Source organism: Alligator mississippiensis, chromosome 1 (assembly GCF_030867095.1).
Source record: "Alligator mississippiensis isolate rAllMis1 chromosome 1, rAllMis1, whole genome shotgun sequence".
Taxonomy (NCBI): Eukaryota; Metazoa; Chordata; order Crocodylia; family Alligatoridae; genus Alligator; species Alligator mississippiensis.
The window spans coordinates 206,136,623-206,154,977 of record NC_081824.1 but is presented as its reverse complement, the minus strand read 5'-3'; the positions used below and the strand labels follow the sequence as shown (position 1 = coordinate 206,154,977).

Genomic DNA, 18,355 nt, shown 5'->3' with positions numbered 1-18,355 from the left:
CCATATTATCTTGAGCTCACTATTGGTGCATTCTTGTAATAACTGTTGGCAGTACAGCATTTTCACATAGACGTGTTACAAGTACCCATTAAAACAACTATATTTCAGATTTTACAGTAGGTTACATTTGTGAATTTGAGATCTTGGTTTGTAGTCCGTTTAATTGGCATTGCTGTTGTATACCTTTTTTATTTCAGCTTTATTACATGTAATCACCCTCTTGAAGTGTTTATGAAGAGAAAATGGGGGGGCGGATTTCCTGGGTGTTCTAGGAAGATTTGGTAATAAGGGAATATCACTGCTGCAGTAATAGGAGAGAAGTGGTGGTGATATGAGCCAAGACTGATGTGGCTCTGGGTGCCATGGCAATTAATGCTCCTGCCATTTGCCCCACCACCAAATTTCTGGCCCTGCCAACAGCACCTCAACCTGTGTGATACTGCTTCATGGGCCAGATCTGGCCCACAAGGCTGTATCTTCAGTGTCTCTGAGATAAAGTAATCCTTTGGTGGATTCTTCCTCAATTCGGTAGCATTGCTGCTCCTCCACCTTCCCAAAATTACAATTACTAATGCTGCAAATGCTGTGCATTTATCACTGACTGTGGTTTATTTTGACTTTGGATTAAAGAGGTCTTGACATTTTTTTGCGCTGCTTGGTCTCAATAGAGACTAGAAGGTCTTCCTCTCTAGATGCTCATTTTGGTTTTATTTTTTTCAGAAACTATGAGAATTTGGTCAACATGCTCTTAGATAGTGTGGAAAAAAGAAATCTGTAAGTTTGTTCTTCTGTAAGCTCCTTTGAAGAAAGGGAGGGGGGTACATTAGTAGTAATAAAAATGTATAATAGTAAAATGAGTAGTTTAAGTGACTAGGATATGTTCTCTTTGACTTTCGTTTCAGACGAGCATGAGTTTTTTATAATGCAGTTTAGATAAGATACTACAGATCTTTTGATTATTATTTGTCTTTTTTTTAAATGTATTTTATTTTGTCTTATTTCACGGATTGTCATGGATTTGGGGACTGACTAACTCCACAAATGGTCTTCTGCCTCCCTTATAGTGAAAAGGGAAGAGAAACGGGACAGTGTGCTTAATTATCTATTCTTTCAAGCTATTTAGTTTATAACAGGTACAAGGTGCATGTTTCAGAATAAGACAAAATGGGCACGCGTGCACGTAAACTAATTCAGCATAATAAACTCGGTGCAGTTCGCTCTGGACTTTGTTGCTCCCAGGACTGCAGCATGTTGAGCTGGGGCAGCATAGCCCCAGCTGGCAGGGACCCACAGAGTCAACCTGCCAGCCTGACACTGCTCTCTGCTCAGGCTCAACGTGGTGCAGAAGGGCTGGCTGGGGCAGGAGGGTGCTACAGTGGGGGGCTAGCCAGCACAATCTATACACAATCTAGACATGCCTTGCGGTGGAGTAACTCCACCATAGAGTACTTGTGTTGGGCAGTACTATCCTATGGCACAGTTAGTTTACTCTGGTCTGACAGCTCTGCTTGTGTAGATGGTGATGCTTTACTGTGGACCTGACTAGGCAACTGCAGTAAGCATTTAGTGTAGCTGCATCCAGTGTGTTCAATTCGGATGCATTACATAGTCTTGTAGTATTTAGCAGCCAGACTGCTGTGCAGTGGCCAGGTTCTGTTAAGCCTGTGGGATTGCAGTATTCATATGTGCTGATCTCTCTGTTTACCACTGCTAAGAATTAGCAGTTCTTGGTATTAAAAATATTCTGCCCAATACGATTCTGAGTAATGGACGTTGTATTTAACTGCCCTAAATCATTTTATTTTATTACTACATCTGCTTAACTTTAGTGATTTTTTTTTTTTGATTTTTTTTTTAGATATATTTTTATAAGCATTTTTGTGTAAGGTGCTGTCTTCTCCATTATTGCTTTTTGCATTTTGATTTTCAGCCCCTGGAAATTTGAGCACATAGGCATTGGCTTTTTATCCTTGCTCCTGAGAGATGATAGGGTGCTGCCTGTCCGTGCCATAAGATTCTTTGTGCAGTGTCTAACCCATGATGCCATTGTGGTTCGTAAGGTAAAGTTCATACTTGTTGAAAATTCCCACTTTCAGGTGGATCTCTGGTCCAAGTGTAAATGTTTTGTACAGAGCCCTATGTACCTGTGAGTGACTGCATGGGTACATGCTAATTTTTGCCACTAAAAATTAGTTTAGGAAGTTCAGTGGCATTAGCTGTAGAAGCTTACATGTATAATTCAGTGAATACTCTGTTTATGCTAGTATTCCTTTTTATGGTATCTCCCTTAAACATAGTCAGTTCAGGAGTTCTGGTTAACAGAGCTTAAACACAGTGCAGAAGGATGTTCCTCTCTGCTTTCTATGTATACTATTCATTTGGTTTATTGCGCTCATTGCATTAGTGTTTCCAGCACTTGAAAAAATTAAAACAATAAAAAATGTTGTCAGGTGTGAACTGCAGCTCCTGAGGAGGCAATCTCAGCTACTGGTGTGCTTAATGGTGGTAGTTATACATTTGAGGGAATGCCACTAAGCATTGCATTAGTAAGATGAGCGGCCATAATGTGAATACAGACCAGTTCTTCCACTGAAAATGTGAAATGGATACACTAATCCTCAGATTCTTATTTTTAGATGGCTATTTCAGCTGTTGCTGGCATTCTCAAGCAGCTGAAGAGAGTCCACAAAACAGTGTCCATCTGCCCATATGAAGTCAGTAAGTATTTGATAAATGTTTAAAGTCTCTCCTTCAAATTTTCTGAAAACACCTTCCTCAACTAGCTTACAAATAAAACAGTCTGTGTTCTGTGAATTCTTCAAGGTGTTAATGTTTTAAGCAAATAAATAAACAAGATAAGTAGCCTAACTAGAATTTGTTTTCTCCTTAAAACAAAATGTGTTAATTTTATTAATTCAGTGGGTTGTAATGAGGGTTAAAAATTTGATCACACTTAATGTATAAGACATGAGCTTGATCATCCCTCTTTGAAGGTGGTGGGAACTTTGCATTAACTTGAATGAGCACACATTCAGGTCAGTTGTATTATTGCATGCCTCTACTTTTTTCAAATCTTATTCCAGCCATATTCATGTTATGTGATATTTGAAAAGTATTTAATAAGAGATTCTTTTATATTATTTCTATATTTGTTAATAGAAGAGCTGACTTTTTCTGATTCTGAAGAACCCAAATGCCTACAAAATATAGGCAGACAAGGTTCTTTGGGTGAATCTGATATCTTTTATTAGACCAACTTAAATATTTTTAAGCACAATTTTTAAGCAAGCTTTCGGGTTCAAAAACCTTTCGTCAGGCTAAGGAAGTGTCATCAACTTAGCCTGACAAAGGGTTTTTGAACCCGAAAGCTTGCTTAAAAATTGTTCTCCAACTATTTAAGTTGGTCTAATAAAAGATATCAGATTCACCCAAAGAACCTTGTCTGCCTATGTCCTTAGACCAACATGGCTACAACCTACACCCTTGGACTAAATATAGAGGGCTCTGAAAACACTGCTTTTAGAAAAAAAAAATCAGCCTCAGTTTGGGGGATTATCTTGCTCTGGTGCAGGCATTACCATGGAAACTAACAAAAAAATGCACCCAACTATTGATAGAAATATCATAAGGTCAGCTTTTATTTTCACTGCAGGGTTTCAACTCGTTTCATCAGTTCTTCTCCATGGTGCTTCAAAGTACCCAACACCTCTCAGAGATTTCAAATTGTTTCTTAATATTTTAAGGGGGGGGAGGGTAACTTTCAACTTCTAAACTAAAGTTAGTACTATCTTTGTTCCTCTTTCTTGGGTTAGGTACTTGCAAGCTGATACTACTTCAGGCTAGGTTCATATACTCAACTTCTATCTAGATTTTGGGAAAACTTAGTTAAAATAAACTGAAGGATGGTCAAAGTAGTGTTTCCAGAAATTTTGGAGGATGAACTGCATTCCAAGGATCACTTAAAAATATTTATATTTGAAATTATTTGAAGGGTGACTAGGCATTATTCCAATCGCACTGTGTTTATGGCTACACGTGTATGGGTCAGGCTGTCAGGAGGAAGGAAAAAGGGATAACAGCTTGCACTGCTGACCAGGTAGGGGCTCTCAGCAGCACCACTGGAAGGCTGAGTCATCCCCCCAGAACCCCCAGGGTTTTCCTGGGAAGCAAAGTGGTGGGGAGCAGGGGTGGATCCTCCTCCCAGTTCCCCCAACTTGCTGGGGCATCTTGCTGGGCTCTAGCCCAGATCTCCCAGACAGCAGCAAGCTGTGGGGGTGGGAAATCCTTCCTCCTCCTCCTTCCCCCCCCCTCCCCCCCCCCCCCCCCCCACACACACACACACACACACACACACACACACACACACACACACAGGCAGGGAGCCAGGACACCCTGCCCAGCTGGAGCAGAGCCAGGGGTTCCCTCCCTGTTCTTCTCCCTTTCCTGTGTTTGCTGCTGCTTGGCAGATGGGGCTGGGCATGATATCCTGGGTTCCCTGTGCTTGTGTGGGGAAGCTGACGGGATGGGGTAGGACAGGGATTTTCCCTATGCTTGTTGCTGCTTTGAGAAACCCAGGCTTGCTGTAGCTGGGCAGGGTGTCTCTGGCTTCCTGTAATTGTGCAGGGGTGGATAGCCCACGTGCATCCTGCTTGCTGCTGCCTGGGATGCTCCAGCCTGGCATTGTGGGGAGCGGCATTGCTTTTTACACTAGAAGTCTTAAATCAAGTTGAATATTTAAAATGTAGATGCTTCATAAACATTTGTACCTGGTTATAGAGTATCTATTTACTTACATTTACAGTTATTTCCCTGGTTAATTGGCAAATGTTAACTCTTTAATTACAACGTGGCCAAAGCTCCTAGAGAGCTCTGTACAAAGATGTCTTCATTATGTATCCAAGACAGACTTCATTTGAAGAAGGCTTCTCAAAAAACATGATTTCTTGAAGTCACTTGAAAATGCTAAAAGAGATATAACCATGATTGGGACTATCAGCTCTCTAAAAAAAAATTTGATAAGAGTATGAATTTTTTTTTCAAAATAGGTGGAAATCTTAAGCCTCCTAGCATTCAGGCTGGTGACAGACTTGATAACCAGTGGTTGCACTATGATGGTCAAAATTTACCAAAGACTAAACAAGCTTGGGAATCGTGCTGCTTTGTGGAAAAGACGCACTGGGGGTATTACACCTGGCCTCAGTGAGTATTAAATGACATGCTCCAGGGGCAAAATGCTACAAGAAAAGCAATGTTTCTGACTAATGCGGTTAGCATTAAAATGGACACTTTATTTATTTATTTATTTATTTATTTATTTATTATTTTAACGTTATTACCTTTTATTGAACATGAACATTTTTTAAACTGTTTGCCTTTTTATTTGTGCTGCTGGTACTTTTTGTACTTCTTGTTTGGGCCATGAATATAAACTCTATTTTTCCATAGAGTGCAAATTATTCCAAATGCTTTCATTTTGATTATTTTTTTGTGTTGTAAACCTTGAATGGGATTATTTTATTTGGTTAACTATTTTCATTGGAATTACATGCACAGTTCATACATTTTGCAAAAATCTTACAATAGCAGTGCTGGATTGAGTTTGTTCCAATAATGCCTTTTTAAGGCTAGATATCATAAGTATTTATGATATACATTTTAAATATAATGTAGATAAATAGAAGGTAATGTATGCATTTTTTTTGCCTTTTATCTTGAAAAATGTTAATGCATGTGTTCTCCAATTCCTAGAAACATGTTAGTTTATGCTGCTGCTGATCAACAGCCAAAGCTTGGGCGAGGAAGAGAGGAGTTGTTAGAGGTAAGCCGCCATGTTGTGAGTATTGATTGTTCTGGTTCAAAACTAGCACAGATTCTTATCTGACTTCTAAGGGCTTGGATACATGCATTTCAAGTGCTGTGCATCCTGTACCACTTCACATTTGGCACCACATGGCAGATGCAGTACAGTATGTATATTTTAAATACTTACGATATTTTACGTTGTGTTACTGAAGGTAATTTTTGACTGGAGGGGTATACTTAAATTGGGAATATAGCAATTGATTTCCAGTTTTTGGGAAACATGGGCACTTGATAAAGCAGCTGTGTAAAAGATGGCATAGTTATTCTTATACAATTGAGAGCCAGAGCTTAGTATTCAAAATATAACTGAAAAATTAACCAAAATAAAGCTTAGGAAAGCTGCCACAAAAGGGGCACATGTTTTAGATTAGGTGGGCTCCTTGTTGCTTACCAAAAAACAGTCTTGTTTTCTGATTCTCTAATATACAGCTTTGGAACAATAAAGAACTGGACATGGTCAGGAGAGTGGTCATAAGGACAGATTTGATTCATTGCTGTCAGTGCAGATTTAAATGGCTTTTCTAGGGGTTGTGTTAGTTGGAGGGAAATGAATATTATGATGCACAGAAAAGCTTGCTGGCATTAAGTTGTTGACAAAACTCTTGTTTAGAACAGGAGTGGGGAATTATTTCAGCTGGGGGTGCTGCTTAACAACTTTTGGTGAGCTGTTGAAGGCCTCAAAGGTAGCCCCACCCCTTGAAAGGTGCCCTGTCCCCGATCGCCATCTTGGGACCTCTGACCTTTGCTACAGGGTGTACTCTTTTTGGGAAGGGGTTTTGCCATCTTGGAACCAGAAAAAAAAACAAATCGTATACTAAAAATCCAACATTGACTATTAACATATATATTAATTTTTGTTCAAAAAATATTTTTGTCCTGATTTGTGTGTGTTTGCATAATGTATAGGGGGGGGTATTGCATAACAGCTCAAAATAAAGTCTTATTCTTGTATATTGTGTGTGGGGTGTGGTTGGTGGGGGGTGTGGGGTTTGTGGGGGTGTTTGGGTCCCCTGCCACATGGCATGGCACACAACCCCTGCTGCTGGTGGCAGCAGCAGGCAGCAGACTCTCAGTGCGCTCATGGCCCCCAGCAGGCAGAACCCCCCACAGTGGCGCATTTCTCTGGCTGAGTCCCAGGATCTGCAGGTAGTAGCATGGAGCTGGGCTGGCCTGCTGACATGTGCCTTCAAAGCAGACCAGCACATCAGGCTCCCAGCAGTGCAGGTGGGAAGTCGTGTGCCATCAGACCAGACCAGGCTAGCTCTGTGCCTCCACATGGGGCTCCCAGCACTCCAGCAGGGAGCTGTGTGGAGGCACAGAGCCAGCCCAGCCCAATGGTGCACAGCTCCTGCCTGCAGTGCTGGGAGCCCCATATAGAGGCATGAAGCTAGCCCAGCCCAGCTGCAGCTACATGCTGACATGGAGCCAGCCTGGCTGTCTTGATGGCATGCAGCTCCTAGAAGGTGTGCCGGGACCTGCGTGTGGTGGCGTGGAGCCTGCCTGGCCTGATGGCATGCGACTCCCTGTGGTTCCCAGTCCATGCATCATCGGTTTGAGCTGGCTGTGTGCTATCCTGTGTGGCTCCTGGCACTCCTTCCGGGAGCCATGGGCTATTGGGCTGGCTGGGCTGGCTCCGTCACAGCATGTATGGCTTCTGGCACTCAAGCCAAGAGCACACTGGGCTGGGCTGGCTTTGTGCTTCCACATGGGGCTCCTGGCACTGCAGGCAGGAGCTGCCCTCCCTACTCACCAGCTGTCCAGTTGTGTGCCATCACACTCTACACCTCCACGTGGTGCTCCCAGCTGGAGTGTCAGGAGCTGCACGGAGGTGGAGGCACAGAGCCTGCCTGATCCAATGGCACGTGACTTCTGAAAGCCTGCACCTCCCACCAGCTTTCAGTGGGACAGCCATGAGCTGGTAATAGTTTTTTGGAGGGGCCCTTTAGGTGGGATAGAATGATTTCATGGACTGGATCCAGCCTGCAGGCTGTATTTTGCCTGCCCTGGTTTTGAATGATTGAAAGTGAACAGCCTGTTTGAGGTCCTGCTCGATTGAAGTAGTAATGAAATAAAAAATAAGACTTTGACTAAATAAGGTGGGTGCTATCATGGTGGTTCGAGCACCTTACAAATAGACTAAACTCTCACTTGTTTTTCTCTTATAGGCAGAGCAAGCTATATATGATCACTTTTCTGATCCGAAATTTGTTGAGCAGTTAATAAAGTTCCTATCTTTAGAAGACCGAAAAGGAAAAGACAAATTTAATCCTCGCAGATTTTGCCTCTTCAAGGTATCAAGACTTCTATGCGTAACTTGCTTTCTTTGTGTAGATAAAATGATCAAATAAACATGAAAAACATGCACAGGGATCCATCCCATCGCTGTTAATGTTGTTGGAAGCTTTGCAATAATTGCAACTTTGATTAGCCTCACTAGGGTATGTAGATTGCCTCGCTGAGATTATGAAAGACTTGGGTGTGTTTTCATTTAAATATAGGAGAAGCAACAAGTTAATGTTACTGCAGGTTGAGATTTGAATTTTTTTTAACTGCCTTGAAGTAATAACACATTGGAAGTGTAACACACTGAGTATTTCCACACGTGTGGCAGATTGCACAGTCATTTAGTACTTGTTTAAGCAAGTACTGAATGACTATGCAGTAATTGGCATTACTGTGCCATCCCACCACTGCATGGTTATTTTTAGACGCTACTGTGCAGTAGCAACAGTTCGTGCCCAGCAACACTATAGCGCAGTAGCTTGTTGCTACTGTGCCATAGCATCTTGTGTAGATGCACCCACTGAGTTGCACACGTTTTTGGTGACTTTCTAATGCATCCACGTGTATTATCCATTTTACTGTACCGTATCTACAGTCGTGTATCAGCTGTAGTAGTAGATGGAGCAATTTTTTCAAAAGAATTCAGGATAGTAAATAAGAAATAAAATATTCCAAAGAGATGATGCCTTAGCAGTTCAGTAGAAGTAACAATACAGACTGTTGTTTTTATGGACCTGGATATTTCACATCAACATTAAGCTAAAATTTAAAATAATGTTTAAAAACTTGAAAGTGGTGTAGAATAATTCCAAAATAATAAATGCTTTGAATTTCTATTTTGTAACCAAACTTAACAGGGCCTGTTCAGAAACTTTGACGATGCCTTCTTGCTAGTTTTAAAGCCCCATTTGGAACGGCTAGTAGCAGACTGTCATGAAAGTACTCAGCGATGTGTAGCTGAAATCATAGCTGGCTTGATAAGGGGCTCTAAACACTGGACATTTGAAAAGGTAGGAGTGGTGTGTGTGTGTTTGAATGCTTCAATATTCTGAAGAATTTTTTTAAAGAAATAAATTCTTGTTGGTTTGTTGGCAGGCAAGGTTCTTTGGGTAGATAGTTTGTTAACCTTTCTTTACATGTTAATGTGTGGGCTGAAGAATTGCCTGCAGCTTAGTTTGGTGGTACTCACTGTTTTGGGCCTGTAGGCAAGATGAATAGTGTAGGACCTGTCCACAGGCTGGATTGGGCCCTGTGTGGCTTCTGCCAGCCCCTGCACGCCTGGATTGGGCCCTGGTGTGCCACACAGGGCCTTGTGCTGGGATTGGGCCCTATGCTACTTGTGCTTGGCCCCATGCACCAGGATTGAGCCACGATGCCCTGTGCCACCCCTGCACAACCCCATGTGCTGGGATTGGCCCCGCCCGTTCCCACATGCCAGGATTGGGCCTTACGCTGCCCTGCATGTGTGATCTAGCACACAGAGCCCTGGTGTCTGGGTTGTGGGGCACTCCATGGGTTTGGGAATTTGGCAGCAGGGGAGTGTCAACCTCTCTCCCACTGCTCAACTTTCAGACTTGTGGGGAGCCCTCTGAGCCAGATGACATCGCCCTGGGGGCAAGAAGCCCCCAGAGTTGAGCACTGACTTCTAGGTGCCTTGGTCTATTTCTGCAATTGTCAGTAAATGAAAGAATCATTTAATGGAAGCCATTAATACCTACTATCAAAATGTTACCTGAGTCTTGCTTCTTCTTGCTTCACAGTAGAGTTTTAAAATACTGCCAATCTGAAAAAAGATGAGACTGCTGGGAACAGTGCAGAGGCAAGTGGGATAGGGCACACAGGCAGCAGAGAGTGGTGGACCAGTCCATGGTGGAGGAAGAGGGAAGTGGGGTGATGAGAAATGGGAGAAGCATTACAGGCCCCTGATGTAATCAAGGAGTTCATACACCATCTCAAGCGTGGAGTTGAGGCATAGGGGATCCTTATGAGGGAAGGAGGTGGAAAATGGAAACACATAATACATAATGCCTCTGTGATGGTAGAGGGAAAACAAGGAATGCAGGAAAAAGAGAGGAAATAAAATGGCATGCAGGAAAAAGAGGGGGCAGTTGAACTCACTGCATAGGAGAGAGGGCTTTCAGGGGAGTCCTCAAATACAAAGGGATGGGAAGGCAACGCATAAACTTGTGGGGAGCTGGAGAATGGAGGGAGTCTCTGGTGTCTGTAAGGAGCTCAGCCTACAGAAGCAACAGTGATAAACTGTACAACTCCTATGGTACTTCAAAACACCTGTAAACAAAACAGAAAGGGATCTTACCAGTCTCTTTCATGGCAATATTTTTAAGACTGGAATGTTGAGCTTCTGCAAGAAGCTCACTTTGCTTTTTGTGGGGGTGGAAGAAAGGGGTGGGAGGTTTGATTTAGAGCAGTTTAATTGGAACCCAAAATGGAAAAACTACATCTTCTTGCCTTCTGTCTGTTCATCAGGTAGAGAAACTTTGGATGCTTCTCTGTCCATTGCTTCGAACAGCTTTATCTAACATCACAGTGGAAACGTATAATGATTGGGGCACGTGCATAGCAACTTCCTGTGTAAGTATTCCATATTATTTAACTTTGTTTGGGGGTTTTTGTAAGATTGAATAGATAACGGTAAAGTGTTGCCTAAATTTTTCATGGAGAAAAAATGTTTAAATTTATTGTGTTAAGATGGAATTTAGAATACTAAATACTACTAAACATATATATTTACACTAGTCCTTGAATTATTACAGAAAATGATCATCTGCTTTTGTTTCTGGAAATGTAAAGTTTCATCTGCTTCCATTAGGGTTTTTGGGGGGTACGGGTGTCTTTTTATTAAAGCTAGTGTTAATATTTATGCATTTACTATAATGTTTTATAACTAGTACTGGCAACCCCTGCTTAACACAGTTTTGCTTAGCACTATTTTGCTATAGTGCTTATTTAAAATTTATACCTGATTCCACTGAGCACTCAGCCAGTTTCGTTATAGCACTCGGTGGAAACAGCCAGTTTTGGTGGGCAGTAAGGTGGAGAGAAGTGGTGAGTAACAGCAAGTTGGGTGGGCAGGCTTGAGTGCGGGGCCCATGCTGGTGCCCTGAGGTTAGGGCTGGCAGAGGCCCAGGGCAGGGCAGGTGAGTTGTATTTATTTACGTTAATTTCTGTGGGAAATTGGGTTTCACTTAGTATGGTTTTGCTTAACGCTCGGTTTTTCCGGAACCAATTAAAAGCACTAAGTGGGGGTTGCCTGTACTAAACTCTTTTATATCCTTTTTGAACTTGGATGATGGACCTGTCCTCATTTGCTAAAATATAAAGTATAGAGCTTTTTCATATGCTTGGCAAAAATAATTTGGGAAAACTCAGAATAAGTAGTTTAAGGAACCCTGTTAATCTCTTGACTATAGTAAGATTCCTGTACACGAGATGCATATACCTTTCATAAGTTGGTTGCTTTATTTAATTGTTACAAAAATTAAAGTTCTTTACAATTTTTTTTATCTACACTTTGGCAGATTTTTTGAGTAATGGCAATGATTTGCCATGCATGAGTAAAATATCGTGATTTATGTCTTGTGCTGATTCTGTTTTCCTCAGATTACTTTGAGAAAGGTAAAATATTTTTCATTTGCATAGTAGAGCATTCTTAGGACTTAAGATATTCAATACAAATATCTATCTTTCTTCTGTATGGCTTTGGTTAGAATTGGAATTCTGCTGAATTTCAATAATTGATGTATATAAATTTCCCCTCTTCTCTCCCTCAGGAAAGCAGAGATCCTCGGAAATTGCACTTTTTATTTGAACTCTTGTTGGAGTCTCCCTTAAGTGGTGAAGGAGGATCATTTGTAGATGCATGGTAAGAATTTAACTTTGTTTTTTATTATGTATCAGTAAATTCTCCCTCCTCCCCTCTCCATACAGATGTATCAAGTTCACTTCAAGCAGTGTTTCCTCCTGCCTGGAGGAAAGGCACAGAGCTTCACCTTCAATTTGTATACTCCACATAAACCCTTTTGCAATTGCAGCTTTTGTGCCTTTCTCCTACAGCCCTTAGGTCTGTGTGCACAGACCTAAGGGCTTTGTGTAAAGTGCATCACTTTAACGTCATTCTAACAGGATTCAGTAAGTATTGTGGAAATGCATTGTTGATATAGCAGTTGTATTGTTTTATTTTGTGATTACATCCAGCATTTGGAATAAGATTTGGGCATAGAAAAACTTTTTGTAGTTAATGTTACAATATTGATGTTCTGATTTCTAGCCGGCTCTACGTATTGCAAGGTGGCCTTGCACAGCAAGAATGGCGAGTTCCAGAACTGTTGCACAGATTGCTTAAGTACTTGGAACCTAAACTCACACAGGTCTACAAAAATGTCAGAGAGAGAATAGGAAGGTCAGTGTTCTCTTCTGTAGTCGTTTTGTTCAGTGTGTACATATATGGATCATTATTTTTCAATAATAGAATATGCTCTGGGGTGTCGTTGATCTTCTTCTACCTGAACACTGCTCAGCACATTGGGTGTACTACTGAGGCTGTTACATGCCACAGTAATGCCCTTAAATTGCAGTGTAAGTGCTGATGTCAAACTTTGGGTCATTTCTTCATTCATGTTCTTTACACTGAAAATTCTTAAGCTCTGAAAATTGCGTGTATCCAGTGTTTAATGTGGAATAAATGTAATGGGTAATATTAATTGAAAGCATCTTGGTGACTGTACAATCCTATATCTAGGGACCTACCAAAGTCACAGTGGAAATGCGCTGCATAGCAGCTCCTTTAATCATGCTCCTTTTGCCAAGCACTTGCCCCCCCCGCTGATTGGTGAAGGGGCCCTGGTGGCCTTGCCACTTGCTGCTGATTGGTCAGGAGGCAAAACCGGAGTTTTAAATATGTCATGGTTTTTTACTTCCGCTGTCGATTATGCAAGGGCCCCCAGCAGCACTGCCACTTGTTGCTGATTGACTAGGACATGGAAACTGCAGCTTTTTCTTCCCGGCCAATCAGCAGGGGGGCTGCAAGGCACGCTCAGCCAATCAGCTGTGGGGAGGGGGGCAGCAAAAAAAAGAGCAAGGTTAAAAGAGCCACTGTACAGTGTACTTCTGCTGCAGTTTAGGTAGGTTCCCTAAGTCTTGAAAGCTCCAGCCAACAACAGTACGAATTATGGATAATGGCTTTTGTTATGTTCAGGAGTTAAGTCTACCAGAAACACTTAGCTGTAACAAATACTATGTGACCTACAGTTTGCCATCTTGAGGAAAGAGTTCTAGGCAGACAGTTGACCTCTTTTGTGCATGGTTTTTTCATCTATTTTCATTGGGGCCTGAAGGGACCTCGAAAGATCGAGTCCAGCCCCCTGCCCCAGGGGCAGGAAGTTAGCTGGGTTCATAGGATCCCAGCAAGATAAACGTCCAATTGCCTCTTAAATGAATCCAGAGTAGGTGCTTGCACCACCTCTGGCGGCAGTCTGTTCCAGGCCTTGGGGGCTCGGACTGTAAAGAACTTCTTCCTTATGTCCAGCCTGAGACAGTCTTGGAGAAGTTTGTGACTGTGATTGTAATGGTAATTGTAAATAAAGTATTTCTAGATATTAAATTGCAATATGTTATCAAGCTACCCTACCTTCCAAATACCTATTGTTAGAAATCGCTAAAGATGCCTGATCTAAATTATTAGAAATAGCAGCAATAGCTTATTTTTCTCTTGCTTTCCTAAACTACGAAGTGAAAGGCAAAGCAAGGTCATACATTCTCAACTCTCTCTTCTGTTCTATCTAACATTTAAATGTTTATATATAGTGAAGCAGCTCGGTGTACTAAAGTATTTTGTCTTGGTGTGCTGTAGCATTTTGTTATGACTTGATTCCAGGCAGGCATCTGAGTCAGATTTTCAGTCTTTCAGGTAGCGTTTGTTTTCAAAAGGTTTTACATGGGGACAGGAGATAATCTACTAGAGGCAACATTCAGTTTCACTCAGTAAAGTGAAGCAAACAATAGTCACTGAACAATTCTTGTTATTTAAGTTGTGCAGTGAAATGAATATATTAAACTCTTGAACTATTTATTTTTAGTGTTTTGACCTACATATTCATGATAGATGTTTCTTTGCCAAATACTGCTCCAACAAAGTCCCCTCGTATCCATGAATTCACTACACGAATACTTGAAAAACTGAAACCCCTTATGGAAGTGGATGAAGAAATTCAGAATCATGTAATGGAAGAGAATGGAGTTGGTGAACAAGATGAGCGAACTCAGGGCATTAAACTCTTGAAAACCAGTGAGTTGCTGAATTTCACTTGTCAGAACATGTTTAGTTGCAGAGTATTATGGCAGTGTAACACCATAAATATTTATAATATAGAATTTTGCTTTATACCAAAGAGGTTTCTGTGTATCCCTTATAGTTTGGGCTGCCAGCTGATGTTGGTAGCCGAGAGTGCTCTGATTTACATTACTATTCCCTGATTAGCAATATTACTGAGATTTGCTTGTGAATTCTAATGCCAAGAATACAGGGTCCAACTTGCTACTAGTACAACACCAGTGATTTAAGTGAATGTCTTTTGGGTTTTACTATTAGTAAATCTGACTTGACTTGTTTTTTGTTTTTGACCTTTTTATTCTATAAACATTTCTCTTTTATACACAGTCCTGAAGTGGTTGATGGCAAGTGCAGGTCGGTCCTTCTCCACAGCTGTCACAGAGCAACTCCAGCTTTTACCTTTGTTTTTCAAGGTAATTTGTTTTCATTTTAATACTGAATTGTTCATGTTTAAAGGGTGTTTGGAAAAAAACTAAAAAGTTGCAATTGAAATAGAAAGCTGCTTAAATATAGCATACTTGGCCCTTGCTTACTTTCTAATTCATTTATTTATTCAATTTGTACCACCCTTCTCAACAAAAGCTTGTGTGTGAAACTGATAGCCTTGGGCTTAAGAAGGTAGAACCACTATTTTTAGTTGTCTACTGGAAAGAACTAATATATACATATCCTGTATCTCTAACATTTTATGCATACAGAAGGGAATGTTATTACCCCATGAGTAATTAATTACCTTTATCAAATGTAGAAATATCTACATGCCATTTATGATGCAGCAGTTCATATTAAAATGTTATTGTCTATGTGTGTCTTACCATTGGGCACCCAATAAAACTCATTATCATGATGTCTGTATTAAGCGGGTGAGCTTTGTGTATCCACTTACAGAGTTGCTGGTACACATAAGATACTCCTCATTTGTAAGTGTTTTATGTTTAAACCAGCTAGGTGTTTCTCAGTAGACAGATTTTAAAATACAGAAATGCTGAAATGTCATAAATGTGCATGTTCTGAAATGACTAGCCTAGTTGTTTAATCTTTACTACTGAAAGTTATTTAAACAAATGCAGAAGTTTTGTTTTTTCCTACATAACGTATTGCTGTTATAAGGTAATTTTTCTTCAGCAACAGTTATTTCCTGAGTGTTCTGTTTGATCTTATCTTACAGATTGCCCCAGTAGAAAATGATAATAGCTATGATGAACTCAAGAGAGATGCTAAGATGTGTTTATCACTAATGTCTCAGGGGTTGCTGTATCCTCAACAAGTGCCTTTGGTACTTCAGGTGCTAAAACAAGTGAGTCTGGTCTAAGTTATTAAAACAAAAGTTTAAGACTATGAAATGTGCTAAGCTTGTTCTTAATTATCATTTAAGCTATGTATTGACTGCTAAGGCAAGTACAAAAATCTTCTGCCATTTCAGAACTATTTTCTGCTTCTTTTTTTTTTGTCTATAGCAACGCTGTTGCCAATGTAGCTGCTTTTATCACATATCTATGTTGGAGTAGCAAATTTAACCAACATAAGTGATTAGATAACTTTTGGTTGCAATTGTAATTTGCTGAAAGTGCATGCAAAAAGGTGTGCAAAAAGTGCATTTGCTCCTCAGTGCATGCAAAAAGGCAGCACTGAGGAGAGTTGTCTGTTTCTGCTGGAGGTTCTGTAATGGATTCTATTAGTATTGGGTCATCAAGATGGAAATTGGCACAGAATTAACTAGCAACATTAATTAAAGTCATTAAAAATTTTTGCTGAATAGAAATGTTTATTAACAGCAAGGCACTGAAAATTTTCATAAAGGGCTTAGTTCTGATTTGATCTTTCTACTAAAATTATGCCCATTGTTTTAAAGTATAATTATTTTGAAATGTTCATTCAAAAGTTCATTCTTACTACAAATACAAACCTTTTAAAAGGAAAAACAAAATCTGCTTCAAGTTTTAATATTCTTTTAAACATTTGGCCCCCATGAGATTTTTTTGCTGGGAAAAGAGGTATTTTCATTTCTTAAAATTTTAAGTTATAGATCAGTAATTCTCAACCAGGGTTATTTGAGATCCTTTCAAGGGTGCTGTGGGGTATCTCACCATTAGGTATGCAAACATGATTCACCAGATAAACCCAGAGATTTCAAGTAAGAATTCATAGTATTAAAAATATTCCAAATTGTTGTAGTCATTCTTTGCAACAGAAGAAATACTTCGTTTCTTGTCAGTCAAAAAATAAGTGAAAAATTAAGAGCTGGCATTTTCAGAGGGCTGCCTTGAGTTTAATGAGAGGTACCTTGAGTTTTAAAGGTTGAGAACTACTGGTTCAGTAGATTCAGTAATGAGTCAGTTTCAAATAAAATTATCACTTCAGAGAGATCCTCAACTTGAAATTCATTTCAGAAGTAAATCAAAATGTATTGTCAAAATGCAGCACACTACAATAGGTTCCCCTGCTTTTTGGGTCAGGTAAGGGGTTACAGTATTTTTCTGTTTTAAAAAACATGCCTTTTCACTACTTTACAGAAGACTCACACAAATGAAAAAAAAAATGACTGTAAAGGGAAATGGAGAAACTGGCTACATGTATAGTATAGTCAATACACACAGTAGGAACTGAGATCTCTTGAAAAAGTACCCATTGTGGACACCTTTTTTCATAGTTTAGACTTCTAGAGCCCTGCATGTAGGATAAAATGGTGACTTTTAGCATAATTTTTTCCAAAGTCCACTATATGCAAAAGATTTCAATGTGCAACTGAGAAGAGCCAAAGTTTTGGCTTATTTGTAAAAGGCAAATGACACTGAATAAACCACAAGTCGTGACCTGTTTAGTACCTCAGTTTTGTACATCCTGTACTACAAATATTTGACATGTTCAAATGCTTTAGAGTTGAACTTAAAAACAAGTAAAAAAGAAAAAAAGCTCAGAATAAAATATTTCATTAGAATAAAATATTTCATTGATATTTGCTATAGCAACAACCAAATATATAACTTGATTTTGAAACAAACCAACAATTTACTTAAATACTCTTATTTTTAATTCTAACTACTTTGTTCTCTCTCTCTTTGCAGACAGCAAAAAGCAATTCTTGGCATGCTAGATATACAGTACTAACCTACCTCCAGACCATGGTATTTTATAATCTGTTTATCTTCCTCAACAATGAAGAAGCTGTCAGTGACATCAGATGGTTGGTAATAAAGCTACTGGAAGATGAACAGCTTGAGGCAAGTATAGTAATTTAACTGTCAGTGAAAGGCAATGAATGCAAAAAGAAAAAGCAGAAGTTAGTATTTCCATGTTTCTTTAGCATAGGTGACGCGAAGGGAGGGCATGGGCAGGCATGTGCCGGCATGTGCCCCCCCACGACCTCTCCACCCCAAGATTGGCCAGTACTTGCTGGCAAGTGGGGGCACAGAGAGAAGTGCCAGCTGGTGCTCCCCCTGAGATTGGCGCTGTCCTGGGAGTGGGAGTGCTTGGCACCAGCGGCCCTTCTGGTTTTGCTGCTGATGCTTCCGGGGTCAACAGTCGGCCACTGGGGGACACCCCTCTCCCCCTTCCTCCCTCTTCTGGTTGGCGATTGGCTGCTGGTGCCCCCCACCTCCCCCCCAGACTCCTGAGGCACCAGTCTCCCGTGTTCTTTAAGATGCCTAGTTTCTTACCTTACTTTCTATAACCTTGTACAAAGCATAGAAGATGACCTGTAATTAACACTAATACAGAAAGAGCTTTAGTGTCTCGCAGTATATTCTAGCTGTATTATATACGGCTAAATACATCTTCAATATACACACACACACACACACACCTAGCTATATATTTTAGTTATGTATACCTCTTCACCTTTTATATAAGCTGTGTAACAAT

The 18,355-nt window shown here is 40.4% G+C and overlaps 1 protein-coding gene across 1 annotated transcript in view; it reads left to right on the top strand.

The window, feature by feature from the left end:
• Nucleotides 1–18,355, top strand: part of PSME4 (proteasome activator subunit 4) — a 115,505-nt gene that overhangs the window by 84,401 nt on the left and 12,749 nt on the right. Inside the window, exons 30-43 of the mRNA XM_019500772.2 lie at nt 721–774; nt 1,931–2,060; nt 2,637–2,718; nt 5,046–5,199; nt 5,749–5,818; nt 8,028–8,153; nt 9,003–9,155; nt 10,633–10,737; nt 11,937–12,028; nt 12,434–12,565; nt 14,241–14,449; nt 14,822–14,907; nt 15,663–15,791; nt 17,560–17,715. Coding sequence (XP_019356317.1) covers nt 721–774; nt 1,931–2,060; nt 2,637–2,718; nt 5,046–5,199; nt 5,749–5,818; nt 8,028–8,153; nt 9,003–9,155; nt 10,633–10,737; nt 11,937–12,028; nt 12,434–12,565; nt 14,241–14,449; nt 14,822–14,907; nt 15,663–15,791; nt 17,560–17,715 — 1,678 coding nt within the window. The remainder of the gene's footprint in view (nt 1–720; nt 775–1,930; nt 2,061–2,636; nt 2,719–5,045; nt 5,200–5,748; nt 5,819–8,027; nt 8,154–9,002; nt 9,156–10,632; nt 10,738–11,936; nt 12,029–12,433; nt 12,566–14,240; nt 14,450–14,821; nt 14,908–15,662; nt 15,792–17,559; nt 17,716–18,355) is intronic.